This window comes from Lissotriton helveticus, chromosome 8, assembly GCF_964261635.1.
Source record: "Lissotriton helveticus chromosome 8, aLisHel1.1, whole genome shotgun sequence".
Taxonomy (NCBI): domain Eukaryota; kingdom Metazoa; phylum Chordata; class Amphibia; order Caudata; family Salamandridae; genus Lissotriton; species Lissotriton helveticus.
The window spans coordinates 42,500,444-42,524,378 of record NC_136069.1 but is presented as its reverse complement, the minus strand read 5'-3'; the positions used below and the strand labels follow the sequence as shown (position 1 = coordinate 42,524,378).

At 45.3% G+C, this 23,935-nt stretch overlaps 1 protein-coding gene across 1 annotated transcript in view; it reads left to right on the top strand.

Annotated features, from left to right (window-relative positions):
• LOC144773701 (uncharacterized) overlaps positions 1-23,935 on the top strand; it is a 200,059-nt gene that overhangs the window by 26,938 nt on the left and 149,186 nt on the right. Inside the window, 1 exon segment of the mRNA XM_078658846.1 lies at positions 11,961-14,777. Within this exon segment, the coding sequence (XP_078514972.1) occupies positions 13,085-14,777 (1,693 nt within the window). The 5' untranslated portion in view covers positions 11,961-13,084.

The following is a 23,935-nucleotide window of genomic DNA, read 5'->3' as shown; positions in this document are numbered from 1 at the left end:
TTTGCCAAACACAAACAGGTCTATGCGTTTCAAACCCTACGGATAATGAACCCCTTCGCTGCTGCGGCAATTCCGCCGCAACACTAGGGGGGAGGGGGGCCGCACGGCGCTCCCATGCTCATGACGGAACCGCTCTGTCACGAGCCTCGGGCGCGCTGTGCTTGTGACAGAGCGGTTCCGTCATGGCCCCGCCCGCTCAATAGAACGCGCCGCGCAGGCGCGAAATCAGCGCGGCACAGGCGCGTCGAGCGGACCTTGACGGAACCGCTCCGTCACCAGTACAGCGCGGCCGAGGCTGGTGACGGAGCGGTTCCATCACCAGCATGGGAGGGGTTAAAGGAGTTCTCCTCAGCAGCAGGGGAAAAGAGCTGTGAAAATAAAACCAAATTGCTTGTATTATATACATGTCGCTTTCAATCATACTCCGCCACCTCAGCTATCTTCAGAGTAAAAAGTACCTTAAATGTTTCCTTGCGCGCCCGACACACACAAATGTTGACCAGACAGTGTCCTTCAACCTTGTAATTCTATCGAAAGTAACACAATATACACCATACTTAATGATATCCTTTAAAAGGGCCAGACACAAAATCGCAACAGAATATTGAAGGCCACGTGCACTCACTTGTAATTTCAAAAAGGCGGCTTACAGCAAGAATACAAATCCTCTGCGCCACACGTCCAAACGGAAGTCATTTTTTAATTACCACTAAAACAGCAAAGACATTCATTTTTACAAAGTTTGTGTAAAGCAAGTTGACCGGTAAAGAGTTATAAAATTATTTGCGTGCATACCTTCTCAAGCAAGCTTATGGACTAAGGTGACATTTTGCCGCCAACCACCTGGCACCGCAATATCTGCAAACACATCAGTGAACAAGACATTTAAAGTTTATATCTTCATAGTTTACTCCGCAATCCTTATAAAACCTCCCGACACAAAGGGAGAGTTTATTAGCTTAGTTTTATCGCAGCTCCCGCCATTCGACGCTCTCCTCTTCAAGGGGATGTTCTCTCAACTGCGTCTAGGTAATCCTTTAATCCCGTGGCTCGGTGTGCGGCGTATGACGTCATCACAAGATGCCATTGCGGCAAAACAGGATTAAAAAAATGGAGGATTCAAAAAACTTTATTGTGACTTCCTCTCCGTCTGTCTCCCTCTCCGTCTGTTTTCCTCTCCGTATGTCTCCCGCTTCATCTGTCTCCCTCTCCGTCTGTCTCCCTCTCCGTCTGACTCCCTCTCCGTCTGTCTGACTCTCCATCTGTCTGTCTCTCTGTCTGTCTGCCTCTATCTGTCCCTGCCTCTATCTGTCCCTGCCTCTATCTGTCCCTGCCTCTATCTGTCCCTGCCTCTATCTGTCCCTGCCTCTATCTGTCCTTGCCTCTGTCCCTGCCTCTCTCTGTCTCTGGCTCTCTCTGTCTCTTTCTCTGCCTCTCTGTTTCTTTCTGTCTCTGTCTGTCCCTGTCTGTTTCTTTCTGTCTCTATCTCTGTCTATCCCTGTCTCTCTGCCTCTACTTGTCTCTGTGTCTCTATCTGTCGCCTCTATCTGTCTCTGTGTCTCTATCGGTCGCCTCTATCTGTCTCTGTGTCTCTATCAGTCGCCTCTATCTGTCTCTGTGTCTCTATCTGTCTCTGTGTCTCTATCGGTCTCTGTGTCTCTATCGGTCTCTGTATCTCTGTTGGTCTCTGTGTCTCTATCTCTATCTGTCTCTGTGTCTCTATCTCTACCTCTATCTGTCTCTGTGTCTCTATCTCTATCTGTCTCTGTGTCTCTATCTCTATCTGTCTCTGTGTCTCTATCTCTCTCAGTCTCTGTGTCTCTATCTCTGTGTCTCTATCTCTATCTGTCTCTGTGTCTCTATCTCTCTCAGTCTCTGTGTCTCTATCTCTGTGTCTCTATCTCTATCTGTCTCTGTGTCTCTATCTCTCTCAGTCTCTGTGTCTCTATCTCTGTGTCTCTATCTCTATCTGCCCCTGTGTCTCTATCTCTATCTGTCTCTGTGACTCTATATCCATCTGTCTCTGTGTCTCTATCTATATCTGTCTCTGTGTCTCTATCTATATCTGTCTCAATCAATCAATCAATCAAGTCATTTATAGAGCGCACTACTCACCCGTAGGGTCTCAAGGCGCTGGGAGGGGGGGGGGGGGTGCCGTTACTGCTCGAACAGCCAGGTCTTGAGCTTCTTCCTGAAGGAGAGGTGGTCTTGGGTCAGGCGCAGGTCGGACGGGAGTGAGTTCCAGGTCTTGGCAGCCAGGTAGGAGAAGGACCTTCCTCCTGTTGTCGCTCTTCGGATGCGGGGGACGGCGGCGAGGGCGTGGCTGGTTGATCTGAGGAGGCGCGTGGGAGTGTAGAAGTTGATCCGGTTGTTGAGGTAGCTCGGGCCTTGGTCGTGTAGGGCTTTGTGCGCGTGGGTGAGGAGGCGGAAGGTGATTCTCTTGTTGACCGGGAGCCAGTGCAGGTCTCTCAGGTGTCCGGAGATGTGGCTGCGTCGGGGGATGTCGAGGATGAGTCTGGCCGCGGCGTTCTGGATCCGCTGGAGTCTTTTCTGGAGCTTGGCGGTGGTTCCGGCGTAGAGGGCGTTGCCGTAGTCCAGTCGGCTGGTGACGAGGGCCTGGGTGACCGTCTTCCTCGTCTCGGTGGGGATCCACCGGAAGATCTTCCGTAGCATGCGCAGGATGTTGAAGCATGACGAGGAGACGGCGTTGACTTGTCTGGTCATGGAGAGGGAGGAGTCCAGGATGAAGCCCAGGTTGCGTGCGTGGTCCGTTGGTTTGGGTGCGGTGCCCAGGGCGGGGGGCCACCAGGAGTCGTCCCAGGCGGAGGGCGAGGAGCCCAGGATGAGGACCTCCGTCTTGTCTGAGTTCAGTTTCAGGCGGCTGGTCGTCATCCATTCGGCTACCTCTCTCATCCCTTCGTGCAGGTTGGCTCTGGCGGCGTCGGGGTCGTTGGTCAGGGAGAGGATCAGCTGGGTGTCATCTGCGTAGGAGATGATGTTCAGGTTGTGTTGGCGTGCGATGGTCGCGAGGGGGCTCATGTAGACGTTGAAGAGGGTTGGGCTCAGCGAGGATCCTTGGGGTACGCCGCAGATGACTTCGGTGGCCTCTGACTTGTACGGTGGTAGACGGACTCTCTGTGTTCTTCCGTCGAGGAAGGAGGTGATCCATTCCAGTGCCTTGTCCTGGATTCCGATGTTGCCGAGGCGCTGTGCTAGGGTGCGGTGGCAGACAGTGTCGAAAGCCGCGGAGAGGTCCAGGAGGATGAGGGCCGCTGTTTCTCCGTTGTCCATCAGAGATCGTATGTCATCGGTGGCAGCGATGAGGGCGGTCTCGGTGCTGTGGTTCGCTCGGAAGCCAGACTGTGAGGGGTCGAGGGATCCATTCGTCTCGAGGAAGGCGGCCAGTTGTTTGTTGACGGTCTTCTCGATGACTTTGGCCGGGAACGGGAGGAGCGAGATGGGACGGTAGTTCTTGAGGTCGGTGGGGTCTGCTGTGGGTTTCTTGAGAAGGGCGCTGAGTTCGGCGTGCTTCCAGCTCTCAGGGAAGGTGGTGGTGTCGAAGGAGGTGTTGATGATGTCCCGCAGGTGGGGTGCGATGACAGCGTCGGCCTTGTTGAGGACGAGGTGAGGGCAGGGGTCGGTCGGAGATCCGGAGTGGATGGAGTTCATTGTGCGGATGGTGTCTTCGGTGCTGATCGGAGTCCAGGTGCGGAGGGTGGTGGTGGGTGGCGTTGTTGCGGTTGTGGCTTCCGTTGGTTGGTTGCTGAAGCTGTTGTGTATGTCCGCGATCTTGTTGTGGAAGTAGGACGCGAGGGAGTTGCAGAGGTCTTGCGACGGGGTGATGTCGTTGTTTGCGGCGTTGGGGTTGGAGAGCTCTTTCACGATGTTGAAGAGTTCCTTGCAGTTGTGTGCGTTGTTGTCCAGCCGGTCCTTGTATGTGTTTTTCTTGGTGGCGCGGATCAGTTGGTGGTGTTTCCGGGTGGCGTTCTTGAGGGTGGTCATGTTGTCCGTAGTTGGTTCCCTTCTCCAGACTTTCTCGAGGGCTCGACAGTTCTTCTTGGAGCTCTTGAGTTCGTCGGTGACCCATGGTGTTTTTCTGCTGCAGGGTCCGCTGGGTGGGGTTCTCAGAGGGGCGAGTCCGTCAGCGCAGTTGTTGATCCACATCGTGAGGTTGTCGGCGGCCTGGCTGGGGTTCGCTGAGTTGGCGGGAGGGTGCTGGCTCAGGGAAGCGGTGAGCTGGCCGGCTGTGATCTTGTTCCAGCTTCTTCGGGCAGCCTGTTGCTGGTGGTGGTGGATCGTCGTTCTTTTGAAGGTGAAGTGGACGCAGCTGTGGTCCGTCCAGTGGAGTCCTGTTGCGTGGCTGAAGGTGACGTCTTTGCTGGATGAGAAGACGGCATCGAGTGTGTGTCCGGCGAGGTGGGTGGGGGTGGTCACCAGTTGCTTGAGTCCGAGGTTGGCGAGGTTGTCGAGCAGGCTGATGGTGTTGCGGTCGCTGTTGTTCTCCAGGTGGAAGTTGAGGTCCCCCAGGAGGATGTAGTCGGCGGAGGGGAGGGCATGCGGGCTGACGAAGTCGGTGATGTCCTCGCTGAATCGTGTGCGTGGTCCCGGGGGTCGGTAGATCAGGGTGCCTCTGAGGGTGGTCTTCGGGTCAGTGTGGATCTGGAAGTGCAGGTGTTCAGCGGTGGTTAGGGTGTCGTCGGTGTTGGTCGTGATGCGGATGGTGTCTCTGTGGATGATGGCAATGCCTCCTCCCGTCAGGTTGGCGGTGCGGTCCCTCCGGATGATCTTGTATCCCTCCGGGATGGCGATGGCGATGTCTGGGGCTGAGGAGGCGTTCATCCAGGTCTCGGTGAGGAAGGCAACGTCAGGGGCGGTGGTGTCGAGGAGGTTCCAGAGTTCTACGGCGTGTCTGTGGACGGAGCGGGTGTTGAGCAGGAAGCACTTGAGGTGGTTGCTGCTGGTGTTCGGCTTGGCGAGTGCTGGTGCAGGGTGAGTGCGGATGCAGGTGAACTCGCAGGCGTGGCAGCTGAAGGGTCCGTGGGTGTGCTTCGGGGCGGCTTGGTGACATCCTGGGGTGCGGCCGGCGTTGAGTGCGAGGAGGTCCGCGGCGTTGTAGGTTCGTCGGGTCGGCTTCCGTCGGTGGGGACCAGGGGTCCTGGCGCTGGTCGCGGTCCAGGCGCGGACGGGCGCAGACGGGCTTACCTTTGGCGCGCCTTCGGCGCACAATCGGCGCGCCCGCTGCGCGTCAACGCTGTGCGTTCGCACGGTCGCCATATAAGGCGAAGTGCGCGGGTGGGCGGAGCAGCTGGGAGGCGGGAGCGGGGAGGGAACAAAAGAGAAAGGGGCGGGGTAACTGGCGGTGGCGGGAAGCGGGGAGGGAGAGCGGCGAGGGCGGCGGGAAAAGGGTAGACAGCAATAACAATACTACCGGCACAGATGGGGGGGGAACAGATCGAAAACAGGAGGAGAAAGAACGTTAGCACAGAAAATACAATGTCACAGAAAACAAGCACAAATTACGGCAAAACAAGCAAAACTTATGGAAAAACAAGCACAAATTACGGCCAAAAACAAGCACAAATTACGGCAAAACAGCTGGAGCAGAGCGCAAAGGGAGACGCAAGGCGGCCGCGAGGCCGGCGGCGAGGCAGTCAGGCACAGCGGGGCAGAGGGGCACACGCAGCAGCTGGTGGCCGTGCGGCGCGGGGGTGTCCCACAAGTGGGTCACACTCACCTGCGTCGCACGGTCGCCATATAAGGCCAAGTGCGCGGGTGGGCGGAGCAGCTGGGAGGCGGGAGCGGGGAGGGAACAAAAGAGAAAGGGGCGGGGTAACTGGCGGTGGCGGGAAGCGGGGAGGGAGAGCGGCGAGGGCGGCGGGAAAAGGGTAGACAGCAATAACAATACTACCGGCCCAGATGGGGGGGGGAACAGATCGAAAACAGGAGGAGAAAGAACGTTAGCACAGAAAATACAATGTCACAGAAAACAAGCACAAATTACGGCAAAACAAGCAAAACTTATGGAAAAACAAGCACAAATTACGGCCAAAAACAAGCACAAATTACGGCAAAACAGCTGGAGCAGAGCGCAAAGGGAGACGCAAGACGGCCGCGAGGCCGGCGGCGAGGCAGTCAGGCACAGCGGGGCAGAGGGGCACACGCAGCAGCTGGTGGCCGTGCGGCGCGGGGGTGTCCCACAAGTGGGTCACACTCACCTGCGTCGCACGGTCGCCATATAAGGCCAAGTGCGCGGGTGGGCGGAGCAGCTGGGAGGCGGGAGCGGGGAGGGAACAAAAGAGAAAGGGGCGGGGTAACTGGCGGTGGCGGGAAGCGGGGAGGGAGAGCGGCGAGGGCGGCGGGAAAAGGGTAGACAGCAATAACAATACTACCGGCACAGATGGGGGGGGGAACAGATCGAAAACAGGAGGAGAAAGAACGTTAGCACAGAAAATACAATGTCACAGAAAACAAGCACAAATTACGGCAAAACAAGCAAAACTTATGGAGTGTCTCTATCTCTCTCAGTCTCTGTGTCTCTATCTCTATCTGCCTCTGTGTCTCTATCTCTCTCAGTCTCTGTGTCTCTATCTATATCTGTCTCTGTGTCTCTATCTATATCTGTCTCTGTGTCTCTATCTCTATCTGTCTCTGTGTCTCTATCTCTATCTGTCTCTGTGTCTCTATTTCTATCTGTCTCTGTGTCTCTATCTCTATCTCTCTCTGTGTCTCTATCTCTATCTGTCTCTGTGTCTCTATCTGTCTCTGTGTCTCTATCTCTATCTGTCTCTATCTCTATCTCTATCTGTCTCTGTGTCTCCATCTCTATCTGTCTCTATCTCTATCTCTATCTGTCTCTGTGTCTCTATCTCCATCTGTCTCTGTGTCTCTATCTCTATCTGTCTCTGTGTCTCTATCTCTATCCGTCTCTGTGTCTCTATCTCTATCTGTCTCTTTGTCTCTATCTCTATCTGTCTCTTTGTCTCTATCTCTATCTGTCTCTGTGTCTCTATTTCTATCTGTCTCTGTGTCTGTATCTCTATCTGTCTCTGTGTCTCTATCTCTATCTGTCTCTGTCTCTGTGTCTCTATCTCTATCTGTCTCTGTGTCTCTATATCTATCTGTCTCTGTGTCTCTATCTCTATCTGTCTCTGTGTCTCTATCTGTCTCTGTGTCTCTATCTCTATCTCTATCTGTCTCTGTGTCTCTATCTCTATCTGTCTCTGTGTCTCTATCTCTATCTGTCTCTGTGTCTCTATCTCTATCCGTCTCTGTGTCTCTATCTCTATCTGTCTCTTTGTCTCTATCTCTATCTGTCTCTGGGTCTCTATCTCTATCTGTCTCTTTGTCTCTATCTCTATCTGTCTCTGTGTCTCTATTTCTATCTGTCTCTGTGTCTCTATCTCTATCCGTCTCTGTGTCTCTATCTCTATCTGTCTCTTTGTCCCTATCTCTATCTGTCTCTGTGTCTCAATCTCTATCTGTCTCTGTGTCTCTATCTCTATCTGTCTCTTTGTCTCTATCTCTATCTGTCTCTGGGTCTCTATCTCTATCTGTCTCTTTGTCTCTATCTCTATCTGTCTCTGTGTCTCTATCTCTATCTGTCTCTGTGTCTCTATCTGTCTCTTTGTCTCTATCTCTATCTGTCTCTGGGTCTCTATCTCTATCTGTCTCTTTGTCTCTATCTCTATCTGTCTCTGTGTCTCTATCTCTATCGGTCTCTGTGTCTCTATCTGTCTCTGTGTCTCTATCTCTATCTGTCTCTTTGTCTCTATCTCTATCTGTCTCTGTGTCTCTATCTCTATCTGTCTCTTTGTCTCTATCTCTATCTGTCTCTGGGTCTCTATCTCTATCTGTCTCTTTGTCTCTATCTCTATCTGTCTCTGTGTCTCTATCTCTATCTGTCTCTGTGTCTCTATCTCTATCTGTCTCTATCTCTATCTCTATCTGTCTCTGTGTCTCTATCTCTATCTGTCTCTGTGTGTCTATATCTATCTGTCTCTGTGTCTCTATCTCTATCTGTCTCTATCGGTCTCTGTGTCTCTCTCTATCTGTCTCTGTGTCTCTATCTCTATCTGTCTCTATCGGTCTCTGTGTCTCTCTCTATCTGTCTCTATCGGTCTCTGTGTCTATCTGTCTCTATCGGTCTCTGTGTCTCTCTCTATCTGTCTCTGTGTCTCTATCTGTCTCTGTCTCTGTGTCTCTATCTCTATCTGTCTCTATCGGTCTCTGTGTCTTTTCTCTATCTGTCTCTGTGTCTCTATCTGTCTCTGTGTCTGTGTCTCTATCTCTATCTGTCTCTGTGTCTCTATCTCTATCTGTCTCTGTGTCTCTGTGTCTCTATCTGTCTCTGTGTCTCTATCTGTCTCTGTGTCTCTATCTCTATCTGTCTCTATCTCTATTTCTATCTGTCTCTGTGTCTCTATCTCTATCAGTCTCTGTGTCTCTATCTCTATTTCTATCTGTCTCTGTGTCTATGTGTCTCTATCTCTATCTGTCTCTGTGTCTCTATCTCTATCTGTCTCTGTGTCTCTATCTGTCTCTGTCCAAACAGGAAGCTTCCCAAAACCTCTCTTAAAAATGAACTGGGAAAGCGCTTACATCTGACTTTTAAAGGGCCTTTTGGGAAGCTTTCTGAAGGTGCCCTGACGTCACAGAGACCAGCAGTAAACACAGGAGATGGCTGCATGAGCATACATAGTGAAACCCTAATTATTAGGTATTCACTACGTATGCTCCTGCAGTCTTCTTCTGTGTTTACTGCCGGCAGTGGAAATTGCAAGGCAAGGTCCGCGGACCGCCAGTGAAGGCGTCGCGGGCCGTACTATGAGTACCAGTGGTATAGAGCAACCTGACCCATTTCAAGAAGCTGGAACCAAATCCCATCTTGCTCATAATGCCGAATAAGAAGGACCATTTCATGGAATCAACCTCTTATAGGTGTCCAGTGAGGCTACTGCCAACGGAGCCCTAATTCCTTTTGCTGTGGCAATGTTCAATGTGATCGATCTATGTGGCATAAACTCAATCTGGTCTGGGTGTTTGAAATCCAAGATTACTCCTCTCAATCGGTTTGCCAGTTATTTGTTGTCCGAATTAAGCAGACATATCAGCCTGTAGGAGTCCCACCTGTCTGCAGGCTTCCCAACCTTGGGTATAAGGACAATGGTTGCTGTGCACATACGGTCAAGGAGTGCCCCTCTCTGTTGAATACAGGAGCTATAAATTACATAATTTTCAGAGCAGCCTGTCCGATTAAATGGGCCTCATCTTGCTTCGTGTACAGTGATTACCAAGCTACCTGAAATTACCTATTACACAGCATTTATATTATGTGTTAGTATGTTTTGTGCAAACAAGAATAATACCACTTTCTATTACAAAATATTTGAGTTGAGCATTGTTGCAAAGCATTTAATTTGTGCTAGTTTTAGTAAAACAAAATAGAAATCTATTAATGCTTTTTTTGCTCAAACATAAAATAATTTAGGAAGTTGATTTGAAAAGTGAAATTCTTAATTGGCCAGGTAGATTTCACTAGCATTTTGCCCTTTGGGTGGGTTTTTTGTGTAAATAACTCCACACTCCAGCAGTTTGATGCAGTGTTTGGACACATCTTGATAATGACTGCCGTATGACCAGGATCAGGGAATTCTGGGCATATCATAACAAAGACTAGCACATGATGGGTATAATACGTTTTTTAAAGTGTTTGTATCGCGTGACATATAACAATTAAAATGTCTTTTAATCCAGAGTATAATGAATGTGCCGTTGCATTGTTTCCCAGTTGAACAATCTTGCATTCTGACCTTAATACAGCGTCTGCCACTCGATGCTGATTGCAGTACTGCTATTTTTGCTTTTCCTTTTTATGTTTCTGGGCCAAAGTTATTGTGACCCTAAAGCACTGTCTCTTACCATCTGAACTGTTGCAATTTATCACACACATTTTTTTATTTTCTTTTAACAGTTATATAAAGCGCAAACTAGACCCGACACATCGGGTATCAGAGTGCTTAACATGAGCACCAGTTTCGTGTAACAGATGGAAACATTCATTTCTTTGTTAGGCACGGTGAGATTAAGTGATCTGCCCAGAATCGCAGGATGTTGAGCGTCGTTGCCGAGACTCTAACCCGGTTCCTCAGCTTCGAGGTCCACCGCTCTAACCGTAAGGCTACACCCTCTCCACACGTCTTGCAGGGTTGCATCTTGAACCTCACATGAGGCCATACATTTTAGGATATGTTTGGTTTGTGGTTGGAGATGGTTGTGTCTGTGCTGCTGGGTCTGCAGGTTGCCATTCCACTGTAGTATGCTTCCCTTTGGCCTTGTATGGTGCTCTGTGTCTGTGATGTCATTGTTGTTAGTTGTTTCATAGATTCATACCTTCCGTCACTATCTGCTGCTGTTTTTGTGAGTAGTTGTAGGTTGGGTTGAGAGAAGTCTGTAGTTAGCAATACATTTTCTAGTTGATAGTTTTAGTTGCCCTGAATGCACCAGATAGAAGTTGCTTGGTTCTCTTAAAGTACTAGACATTTCTATAAGTAATTTTTAAGTATTGTTTGATGATTTCCGAGCTCCCGTTTTCTGGTGCATTGACAGATCTTTGTTTTTTGTATTGTGTTTTAATAATCTTTAAATACAAGCATCAAATATAGTATCGAGTGGGTGATCTACCAAACTAACAAGTCATCAATTACAGCCTAAAAAAAGTGTAATAGTTCTAAATCAGTTACACTAATTGTTTAAAAGGGTACTCTAAAGAAAGACTGTCGGGTATAAAAGTAGGCTGCGTTGTGTTTCAGGAAGGCAACGTTTCTTAGACATTCATCCCCTAAGACAGTATTTTGTATCATCTTCCCAGGTGCTCATTACGTTTAGGGTCATTTCCCGTGTGCTGCATGTGAATTTGTTCAGCAACACTCCAGTGACCAGCAGCTTTAAGCCACTTGCTGAGCCTGATCAGTCTAACCAGTGCTTGGCTATTCGTCTCCTAACTGATGGCAGGGTAAATACAGAAATTGTTGTCTCTTTAAACACCTTTCAATGAGTTTACTGTAATCTCACAGTAGAGTGCTAGCACTGAGCTGGACTGCAATATGTAGATAAAAGTCAGCTCTGGGATTTCCATACCTGGTACAAACCTATCTCATGTAGCTTCTTGGGAGCCGAGTATACTCTGTGTCATTTTAAATCTGGCACTTCCAGAACTTGTTTAAACTTGTGCATAAGTCTTGTTCAAGTCAGCCTCAGTTAGTCTTACACATCTTACTTGGATCTGATTAGCAGATTTGGTTTCTTCCTGATTGATCTGTGCATCATATGTATCACCTCGAAATCTTATGGCACCCCATATGGTTAACATCCGTTTGTTTGAGATTGTGGACAGTGTTAAAAGAACTTAATTACTTATGGTAAGGTTGCAAACACTGAACACTGCCCTGGTGTTGCATATGTTACTATTCAAATGAATGTGGACCCTGGTACATATTTTTTTTAATGTTTTTTAGAGTGTTATATAGCACAAACTAGACCCGAAGATATCAAGTATCCGAGCGCTTTACATGAGCACCAGTTTCGTTACAGATGGACATATTCATTTTTGTTAGGCACGGGGAGATTTAGTGATTCGCGCTGAATCGCAGGATGTTGAGCGTTGTTGCCGAGACTCGAACCCGGTTCCCCAGCTTTAGTGTTGACCGCTCTAGCCGTAAGGCTACATCGTCCCCCCAAATTGGGCTGTTCTTATTTTCTTGCAGCATGATCAATGAATGACGATTTCCGTAAGAATGATTATTGTGGATAGTGGCACAGTGAGCTAAAAAGATGTACTGCATTGCAACCTAGAGTAATTACCGGTGGCTAAAATGTATTCAAGTGTTAGATTTTTTTTTTCATTTCTTCAGACACTTTGCTGCTTATAGTTTATGACATTACAGGTATTTTTGTATCCACAGAAGGAGATTCCTGAACTTGTAATAAGATGAGTATTGAAGAAAACATGACAATGCTGGAAAGCTATCTGATACTCGAGAAGAACCAGAAATGATGCCAAACAGTAATTTGAAATAGAACAACTCAGTAGGAGACAGAGAATCTCGTACATGAACAGTCGTATCCTGCAGGAACATCAAGTGCAATCCGGAGGCTTCAAGAGGCTGAGGGCATCTATTCTGCTGGTCCTAAAACATCCAAATAAAGTAAAATCACAAAAATGACACTGCCAGAACACATCCAAAATATAAACATGCTAGATACCTCCCTTTATCTTAGATAATGATCAGGTAGTTATAAAAAGTGCTCCCCTCTCTAATATGACAATATCAATATAATGGTGTTAGTCCATCATAAACGCTGTTTTGGTTGAACCTTACAATCCCTAGAAAGAGGTATACAAAACATAGGTATACAAAACCTGAATCGGGAAGCACACATCTGAAAGTTAAAAGAAAGAAGTGTTTGGCTACTTGCAATGCAGAACATTATTCTAGAGCATAACGACTTGGTATTGAGTTTTGTTCTTTGTGTGTATTTCATAAATATTGTCCAAGAAACAGACTATTTAGATAAGCTGTGAGGTTTATTCTTTGCACACATCTTAGAAAGTTCTTAACGCAGGTTGAGGACACAGCTCCTGATAGAAATATCATACATATGTTCCCAGTCCTGCAAGAACAGATCTACTGCAAATACCTAATGATGATTAAAATATAGTTAGTGATTCAGGAACCACAATAATCAGTCAGCAAACACATTAACATGATTTATTCCAAAATATAACCGACGCTTAGACTCTAAACCTCAAAGAAAAAACCATACACAGAACATAAGACACGCTTGGGCTTCTCCTCATTACTGAAGTAGCATCACCACCAATGCACAGGGGAAAACACATGAGGATATATTGAATGTGGCAATAGGGTTCATCAGCCATTACAACTAAGAGTTCATTAACAAACAAAAACAAAAGAAACAACATAAAGGTTCTGTGTTTGTGAGAAGAGTTTTAATAACTTCTAATCCCTACACTGCCACCACTAACAGCCAAACAGAAAGCGTATTTAGGTGTAATGAATGTGAGATGACTTTTAATGAGTCATCGGCTCTGTGGGGCAAATATGAAACACATACAGCAGAACATACAGACACAGGCAGTGAAAATGGAAAGAGCTTTACTCTCTCAGCAAACCTAAAGATCCATCAACTGAACACAGAAAAACCTTACATCCCCCGTGAATGTGGAAAGAGCTTTACTTTCTCAGGAAAACTAAAGATCCATCAGCAATCACACACTGGGGAAAAAGCATATCCTTGCAGGGAATGTAGCAAACACTTTACTGATTTATTAAAACTAAATGTCCATCAGGGAAAGCAAATAGAGGTAAAACCGTACACATGCAGTGAATGTGAAAAGAGCTTTACTAAAGCATTGGATCTAACCATTCATCTGCGACAGCATACAGGAGAAAAACCATACACATGCCAAGAATGTGGAAAGAGTTTTAGTAGATCTAGATATCTAAAGAGACACCATCTGACACACACAGGGGATAAGCCATACACATGCCAAGAATGTAGAAAGAGTTTTAGTACATCTGCAAATTTAAAGAGCCACCACCTAACACATACAGGAGAAAAACCTTATACTTGCAGCGAATGTGGAAAGAGCTTTAGTAGATCTATATATCTAAAGAGACACCATGGAACACACACAGGGGAAAAGCCATACACATGTCAAGAATGTGGAAGGAGCTTTAGTACAGCCTCAAATCTAAAGAGCCACTACCTAACACATACAGGAGAAAAACCACACACATGCAGTGAATGTGGAAAGAGCTTTTCTGAAGCAAGAGGCCTAACCATCCATCTCCGACAGCATACAGGAGAAAAACCATATACTTGCAGTGAATGTGGAAAGAGCTTTACGCAAGCTGGACACCTAGCCACCCATATGCGAAAGCATACAGGAGAAAAGCCATACACATGCAGTGAATGTGGAAAGAGCTTTAGTAGCTCGACACTTCTAAAGAGCCACCAGCGAACACACACAGGGGAAAAACCATACACATGCAGAGAATGTGGAAAGAGCTTTACGCAAGCTGGACACCTAACCACCCATATGCAAAAGCATACAAAGCATACAGGAGAAAAGCCATACACATGCAGTGAATGTGGAAAGAGCTTTACTAGATCTACGCATCTAAAGACCCACCATCTGACACACACAGGGGTAAAACCATACACATGCAATGAATGTGGAAAGAGCTTTACTCAAGCATCAGACCTAACCATCCATCTCCGACAGCATACAGGAGAAAAACCATATACTTGCAGTGAATGTGGAAAGAGCTTTACTCAAGCAACACACCTAAACACCCATATGCGAAAGCATACAGGAGAAAAGCCATACACATGTGGTGAATGTGGAAAGAGCTTTAGTACCTCCACACCTCTAAAGCACCACCAGCGAACACACACAGGGGAAAAACCATACACATGCAGTGAATGTGGAAAGAGCTTTACTCACTCATCGGGCCTGACCTCTCATCTGCGAAGGCATACAGGAGAAAAACCATACACATGCAGTGAATGTGGAAAGAGCTTTGCTCATTTATCAACTTTAAAGAACCACCAGCGTATACATACAGGGGAAACACCTTACACTTGCAGCGAATGTGGAAAGAGCTTTACTCGTTTGTCAACTGTAAAGATCCACCAGCGCATGCACACAGGAAAAACCGTACACATGGATGAATGGGGAAATTTCTTCACTTAAGCATCAATCCTAAGCATCCATCTTACAATGCATGTAGCAGAAAAACCATACACTTGCAGTGAATGTGGAAAAAGCTTTAGTAAATCCACGCATCCAAAGAACCACCATCTAACACACAGGGGGAATTCTTTAATCAGAGCATCAGGTCTAACCATCCTTCTGCAATGGCATTCAGAAGAAAAAACATGCAAATGCAATGAATGTTGAAAGACGTTTGGTAAATCCATTCAATTAAAGGGTCAGTCCTAACCATCCATCTATGAAGGCATACAGAAGACAAATCATACAAATGCAGTGAAGGTGGAATGGGCTTTGCTAGCTCAACATACCTAAAATGCCACCAGCAATCACACATAGGAAAAACAACATAAAATATCTAGGCTGTTTCAGTCGTTCATACCGTAAGACACCTCCTGCAGATGTAAATAAGGGAATGGCTTTTATGATTTATTATGCATAGTGGTTAATTAGTGAACACAGAAAGAGGAAGTAACATCTGGAGGGGCTTCCATGCTTGTTTGCAACTAAGTGTGCTTGGGTAAATATACACAGGAAAACTCATACATAAGCTTCAAATACAATGTGTTTTTTCCCCCTGAGTTTTATATAGCGTGAACTTGACCTGCAGTTATCAAAGTGCTTTACATGAGCACCAGTTGTATTACATGAAGACACATCCATTTATGTTAGTCTCGAGGAGATTAAGTGATTTGCCCAGAATCACAGGATGTTGAGCGTCGTTGCCGACTCAAACCCAGTTCCCCAGATTTGAGTCGACCACCCTAGCTGTTAGGCCACATCCTCTTCCCAAAGAGGAAGGCTGTTTTGAAATTATACTTCATTTCAGCAACACATCCAAGAAAATAATTTTGGCTACAGTAAACATGGGAGGGTTTCTTTCACCTTGCAGAGTTACACGGTTTATGAAGGAACCATGTCTAGACATTGTGAATGTCAGGTAAGATTCAATTATTGTGCTTTCTAGCTTTGGAAAAACACAATAACATGTTGAAACTACCCTCCCCTGTGGAAGTTGCCTTGTGTATGCTGTAAAAAGAGATGGCTCTTTAATCTGATTACTCGGTATATTGGGAACCTTAAACCTTGTAACCATGGGGCACATTTTTCTATTCTATTCATGTGCTTGGGGATGGTGGAGGCCTTAATGAATTATGTAAACATTAAGGTCCAGGTATATTTCAATGTACATGTTCATCATGGGGTACTGATGATGTTATAAAAAACAACGCCAAGGGCGATGTGGTTTGTATATATGAGCAGATTCCTTAGATTGGAATGAAGGGTCATGTAATAAATGTTTTTCAGTTTGTATTTTTTATAAGATATGTTTTATATTTATATTACATGATTATTTTATGGCAGTTGGGTTGAATAGTTTTATTGTTTTTTCAAATGCAATTGTTTATTAAAAACTGCAAGTGAAGTCTGTATAAAGGTGAATTTTTATCATTGGAATATTGAATCAACAAAACGCAATAGTAAAGCTCTGCAGACTGGTTTGAGGCTATTCACTTGCTGATGAAATCCATGTTTCATAGAGACCCATGAAATGCCTCCAGAACCCCATTCCTATTACTGCATTAACCACTATGTGATTTTCCTCTATTAAAGTATGATCTTATGTCATTGTTCAGATCTGGTAAATGTACGTGCTTATAAATGGAAGAGTATATTTTTATGTAGTTTTTTCTTTTTTTTGATAGTCATTATGATGTGTAGAGTGGTCAGATGACACCATTTTACAAAAACCTTTCAAGTCTTGAATTTTCTTTTAACAGTCATGATAATGAGGTCTGTCAGTTTCCATTGAAAAAGAACCATGATTTCAATACCTGCAATGTACTAATGTATATTCAATGAAATCCTGTCACGCAGCACCCATGTGATATTGATTCATCTGGACATCCTTATGGTGTCCTACTATTTGTATTTAATTTTTAAAAAAAGAATTCAGAATGCATTTTTTATCTTTTTAAAAATGTTTGATTTCATTTACTGTTGGTAATCTTGTCATATCTATAAATAACAATCCAGGTTCAAACATGTTTCTCAACTTTGTGTACAGATTACACTTTAGCATAGATATTGTCATTCTGCTTTGTTGGGAATGTTGCTTTAAGGATTGCATGTTAATAAATGTCTCCATTATTAAACAGCAATGTTTACTTTCATGGCACTCTGTCTGTGGCGTGCATATCTTTTATGTCTGATAAAAAACAGAAAAAGCAATGTGGGGTTCCCAGGTTCAAAAGATTAGTCTGTAACATACACATGGGGGAAGTAAATGGAGCTTATTTTTTTAGAAAAGCTGAACATGCGATGGAAAGCTGCAGAAAATGTGTACCACTTCCTAAGCATTCTCCTTGCTTTGAAAAACGCTAAACTAAATATTAAGCATGCATCATTCACACCATGAACTTCCATGTTAACGTGATACAGTCTGTGCTCAGATGATATTGGTGTGTAGGCCCTAAATGATGGTCCGGGTTGGAGATCATGCTAACTGTCTGCCCCAATGGAGAGCTTTACTCTCTCTGGAAGGTGGCTCTGTGGAAGGCCCAAAATGATGTACACATACTTTTTTTGTTTAATTGAAGTTGTTGCGACTATAAAGCTACGTCATATGGCTAATATTTCATTGTGAGGAGGCTTTTTATTTTTTTTACTGAATTATGGCTTTTGACTAACGCTAAACGTTAAATAGTCCTAGTCTTGTAAATAATAAAACAGAATGTATGTTGATGCACAGACTAACTTGTGTATGTTGGAAGGGGGTGTGAAATTCGAGCTGGGAAATCGTCAGTTCATCCATTAGCAAAGTTCATAAGCAGCAAATTATACTCAGCAGCTTTGCATTGTATGATTTTCATGCAGGATTCTCGTGGATTAGTTATTGGCAAAACTATTTAGCCATAACCAAAGCAAAAGGGGTTGCAGGGAGCTGCTGCCCACTCTGCACTAAGCTTCTGATCCCAGAGTCTAAAATCCACCTCGATCCTACAGCTGATACGCTGAAAAATGCCAAACAATGTCATATCTAAATCGTGTGAGGCCAGGGAGGGTACTTGGCGTGACCGTGGAGCTGGGCAGAATATGGGATGCCTGAAGCCAGCCCTGCTGCGTTCATTCATTCCAGTTGCGAGGTCTAAAGGTGTGAAGAGGACCTTTCGATAACTCCATTGGCAGCAGTACACGTCCATGTGGGTTTCAGCAGAGAACTGCGCCGGTGACAGCCAAATTGGCACTGTAAGAGCTCATGGATGGACTGCACTGGCCTCTTGGGCAGTGGCATGGCCACCACCATCATCTGGCCTACATTGATGTGCCCAGTTGATGAAGGGAGGCAAAATTCACAAGAACACAGCTATAAAAAGACGGGGGAGAACTATTTTATCACTCAGGCCTACTGTGTCCAAGTAAGGTGTGGCGTAACAATTCCAGCATGCTCATTGAGAGCCTCAATTCATGCTGCATATCACAAAACCAGATTCTGAACTCAGCGGATATGCATCTGTCCTCCCTCTGCACGTGCTAATGAGTATATCTACCTGCTTTACCTGACTACGTAATAGCGCATTGTTGGGCCTGTGTCCACAGCGCTGGGGCTCGAGTAGAAGGACCAGCTATGTGCTGCAGGGATTATATCGGGCCTAGGCGAAAGCAAAATCGAACTGCTGAACTTCATGTTGCCAGAATCTTTGGTGTTGGGTTCAGCGCCAATATCAACTAGGAGACTCAAAGCCTGGTTATGGGTGGGTAGGTTAATTTCAACTCATTTGTAAACCTTTGATTACGCACTAGTTGGAATTACGAGTGAAACGCTATTTAACATATCCAATAATTATCACATGTGTTAAATACCTCAAGCTTCATTAAATTTCAGCAGATCACACCTGCTGGAATGTAACATTGCAATTATATATGTTATTTACCCCACTATGTGGATTTGGGTGCATTAAACACCAAACTCTGCATGTTATTCTCCAAAAACTCTTAATAGGTGTTATTTATTGCACCCGATCGTAACTCTTGGTATCTTTATGTATCAAGCATGCTAAATAGCACCTACACTCGTAATCAAGGCCTTAGAATATTAACACAGACTTGCACATTCACCATCACAATGGCGTGGGTCTCCATGATCACCACGATCACAAATGGGCACCGGCTTATTTGAACATTACAACCAGAATCTGAGGACCTGGGAGCCCTACCACTCACAAACCTGCTAGTCACACGAAAACATCTACCACACCCCTCGAAGTTGGAGGATAGCAGAGTTTCATCTGATCTGACGCTGAAGCCAGTGGATACTCTGAAACTAAACATGGGTCAGCAGCAATCCAAACAGTCCTACAAGCAAAAGGGTGTGTTGAAACAGGAAAACACAGATGTGGAGGTTACAGCCCTCTATGGCAAGCTGGACACAGCCGATAATGAATCTCTTGTACTAGACCTGAAAACTGGCCTGCACATAATAGATGGGAAAAAATTCCTTTGACTGTGAGCGTATTTTATCTATACAAGAGAGGGAGAAGCTGGACTTGCCCATTACTTGGGAGGAGATTGAGACGTCATTGTTGTCCTTGGCATCCGGAAAAGCTGCTGGCCCTGACGCTATTCCTTCAGAGTTTTTTAAGCTCTTTCGAGGCATATTAAGACCAGAACTGTCCGACTTATTTTCAGCAGCTCAACGTGGCAGCGCCCCTGCTTCTTGGCGGGAATTCATAATTACTGTATTTCTTAAAAAAAGGCAACCCCCCTTTGCTACTGTCATCTTTTCATCCTATCTCCCTCATAAATGCGGACAGTAAAATCTTTTCTAAAATCCTCGCCTCACTTCTGTCTAATATTATTTCTTCTTTAGTTTCTAAATATCAACATGGGTTTATTCCTGCTCGCGATACCGCTGACCATATTCGACGGGTAATCACTTTTCTGGATTGGTCTCAGGCAACTCGGTCTAATGTTGGACTCATATTTCTAGACGCTGAAAAAGCCTTTGACGGGTTGCCTGGGGTTATCTGTGGGATCTGTGGGATGTGCTTGCTAGAAAGGGATTTGGTCCAGGTTTTATAATGGCTTTAAAAACATTGTACGTCTCTCCGAAAGCCCGTATTCGAATTAATGCCCAACTTTCCCCTTCCTTTTTAATTTCTAGGGGCACTCGTCAAGGATGCCCCTGTTCACCTTTACTTTTTGCACTTTATATAGACCCCTTAATTAACCGTTTTATTTCTGAGGAAAAGATTAGACCTATCTGTCTAGCCAACACAAACTACCGAGCTTTGGCTTATGCCGATGACATTGTAATTACCACCACGGATGTTCAGACTGTTCTTCCGGCAATAAACGATCTTGCCAAACAATTTGGATCATTCTCTGGCTATAAATTAAACTTGGGGAAAACTCAGATTTTATGCTCTGGGGATAATCCATCACCGAATATTCCTATTATTTCTGAGGTTACATATCTGGGAATCAAAATATCTTTGCCCATTGAAAAAATACCAGAACTTAATCTTAATCCTATGATAGCCCAAATCAATACTACATTAAATCGCCTTGATCATCACCTATCATTATATGGTAGGCTCAACATTTTGAAAATGCTGATCCTACCAAAGGTGCTGTATCTATATCGCACTATACCTTTGGAATATCATTCTTCCTGTTTTAAAAATTTAGAAAGGGCCACCTCTAGGTTCCTTTGGGGCTATAAACGGCATCGCAAAGCCCTTAAAAAAATGAGTAAAGAGTGTGGGGGATGGAATGTCCCTTACTTTCTGTTTTACTACCTGGCGGCAGCACTCCAGTATATCAGCCCCCTCATAATAGGAGACAGAGTAAATATCCCCGCTTGTCAAACTCCATACTCCATCGATCTTTGAAATGACTATGGGAGAGAGAGTGAAAACTAGCTTCCTTAAGGTTGTTGAGCCCAGCTATCATAAAAAAACAAAGTATAAGACGCTGAAGGCAGCTTTCACAGTCTGGCAAAAAGTTCGGAAGCTTTTGGACTTGTCTAAACTGAATGTCTATACTCCCGTAGCTTCGCCTGGTCTTTTGCCATCTGTGATCTTCTGTGATTTAACTATTCACAAGTGGGAGCAGAAAGGATTACGATATTTGGGCGACTTATTTATGAATGGTGAAATGGTTTCATTTCAGGAATTAGAGAATAATTTCTCCTTGGCAAGAAGTGATTTTTTCAAATTTCTTCAGATTCGTAGTTTCTTACAGAGCTCTTCGGCTATTAAGTCAGCCAGAATGATTAGAATTCATTTGTTTGAACTGTCACAGAAAAAGGCCCCTATTGGCTCGTTGTACTTAAGTCTGGTTCAAGAATGTGGGGATGATATGGATCAGTGCCAACTGAAATGGGCTAACAAACTGGGGGTGTCGGGGGTTGATGTTCTGTGTTCTGTTAAATTAGCTTCAGATTGTTTAATCACAGGGATGATGAAATCACAGCATTTTATGTGTTTACATGACCTCTATTACACCCCCAGCAAGGTCGTTAAGTGGAGCACGACCACTGGAACGAATTGTAGTCGGTGTGGGCTACATGCAGCTAACGATGTCCATATGTTTTTTCAATGCCCTAAACTCTGGGATTTCTTTCAACAAATTGAAAACTTTCTGACGGTTGTTCTAAGCTGTGATATTATAATAACTGCCGAATTGGTGCTTTTGGGCTTAGAATCCGGCATCTCAAGAACTAAATCAATAAGGTGCTTTTTATTTATCTGTATGGCAGTAGCCAGAGCATGCATTACTAGGGAATGGATCCATTCAGATCCCCCTTCTTTCTTTACTTGGCGTGAGAAGTTACTTTTTATGTATAATTTAGAGTCTGCTATTTATAAGCTAAGAGGGGTCAAAAGAAGAGCTCTGGGGGAGAAGATCTGGGCACCCATTGCTGAATGGATTTAATTATTTTGCTTAAATTTGCAAATGTTTTTGTTCTTATTATGTATACAGTCGGAATTCTGTTACTATCTACTGCTGTATTTCCTTGCAAGAAAACAATAAAATTATTTTTAAAAAAAAAACAAAAAAAGACTGTGAGCGTGGACCATCTAAAGGTGAGAATGTCCAAACAGGCAGAGAGAATTGATATGGTAGAATGAGGGAAAACTGACTGAGAGGGCCAAGTGGCGGTACATGACATACAACAAACCAACCGTAGTAAAGAACTGGCTGAAATAAAAATAAAAAAGGAAGATTTGGAAGTCGGCTCAAGAAGAAACAATCTACTGGCATTGTGCATCCGCAAAACCATGACTACGGGCAAAATAGAACATTTTGTGGATATGATACTGGCAGAATTAATCGGCAGACCAGCCTTTTTTAGAGGGCTTTATTGTGGAACATGCGCCCCCGGTGCTCCACCATGTGTCATTATCAGGCGCTTCTTAAGCTAGAGTGGTAGGGACACTGCTCTTCATATGGCCCAAGTAGGAAGGATCTCCTATGCCAGAACTACTCAGAAGTGTTGTTTACTGACTTCACTCTTTCCACAGGTCTTAATATGTAAGATTGCAACTGTGTGCATGATCACATGTGGCAGAGACAATGGTATAGTTTTGATATAATGTTGAGCTGCAATCATTTGGTAGTTGTTTCCACCTAGATAAACTACTGGTCTTCAGAAAAGGGCATAGGTTGCCGTGACAGGAGCCCCTCAAGGCCTACACACCTTTTAGTTCTTTCATATGGCTTTCTTGGGTGATTGAGATAGTTCACTGACCAATTGGAGGTGGTCTGGGTGGGTGGAGGGATGATTTGGGCATTTTAAGATTTGATTCACTAAACTAAACATGCCATAGCAGATTGCAAAGTATGTACACGACTGACATGAGATTACAACACCCTTACGTGGTTTCCATACTCACCCGCCAATGATAGTGCAGTGTATAAAACAGTCCCTTACAACCTGTATAAAGCTCCTATCATGAAATGTAAAGGTGCTTATCTGATAGAGACTTCTAGCTGCAGATTCCTTACCTTAGTAAAGTCCCTAGGCATCAGACTGGATCCGGAACCTTTTTAAGCAATACCTCTGCATACCAGTAGGTGGTGTTGATTTGCTCCGCGTCGACTGGACTGTGCAGTGCCTATATATGTGCCACCCCAGCACGTTGGTCTCCATTCTTTTCTTTCCGTTCCAGTAAGCGCAGATCTGGAGTGAGTTACGATAGTCCACTTTTGAACAACTTTTTTAGAATATTTTTGACATTGATTTTTTTTGTGTCTTTTTCTCCCATCGTATGTATAGATGTCCCACACAAAACTGGTGTTTAAGCCCTGTGGTCTGTCTACGACCCCCCCTCCAACTGATTTGCCTTTGGTGCTTCGATCGGACCACGAGTTAAGAGGACTGCCACCCATTAAGCCTAAGGTGCTGAGGGAGTGTTCCTTGAAGCTTAAAACTCCCAGTCACTTGACACAAGTCGCCTCCAAGACGTTCCCTAATTGCGAGGAAGGTCCCAGGGCAGTTTACAGAGCCATTCCAGGCACTCATCATTGCTCTCAAAGACGTCAGGTAAGTCCTACAAGAAGCCCAAAAAGTCAAAGAGCTGGAAATGCCCTTGGACTTCATGGAGCTGGTCCAAAACGTCAGACGAGGTGCAGGAAAGATCTCACTCTAGACCCGACTTCTACACATTGCCTGCATCTGGGTCCTGTCAAAATCTGACTGAGTTTCCTGGAATCGGAGCGCCGCCTCCCAGCTACAAGATTTTATGAGGCCATGCACCTTTTTTGGGGGAAGGACGCCCCTCTGGAGCAGTTTTAGGCCCTCAGATCCGGAACGACTCCTATCATTAGACCACAACTTTCTCTGGTGCCCGTTCCAGTGACGTTGTTCCTGGCTGCAATGACCAGAGCTTAACCTTCCGAGTCTGAACCAGGCCCTGCATTGTTTGCCAGGCATGGGAAGGAGTATTATTAGGGAGGATCTGAGGATACTTATGGTTACACCAACCACCATGATGAGGCCGGAGATAACTGGTATGAGGAACTGGCGGGTGCCAGTGGTCTGGACGCCCCTGCAGAAACTGGCCTAGTCTCTCTTCCTAGTGTGGATATGGAGAAAGGGGCTTCCTTTGCAAATGTGGTGAGAAGGGTGGC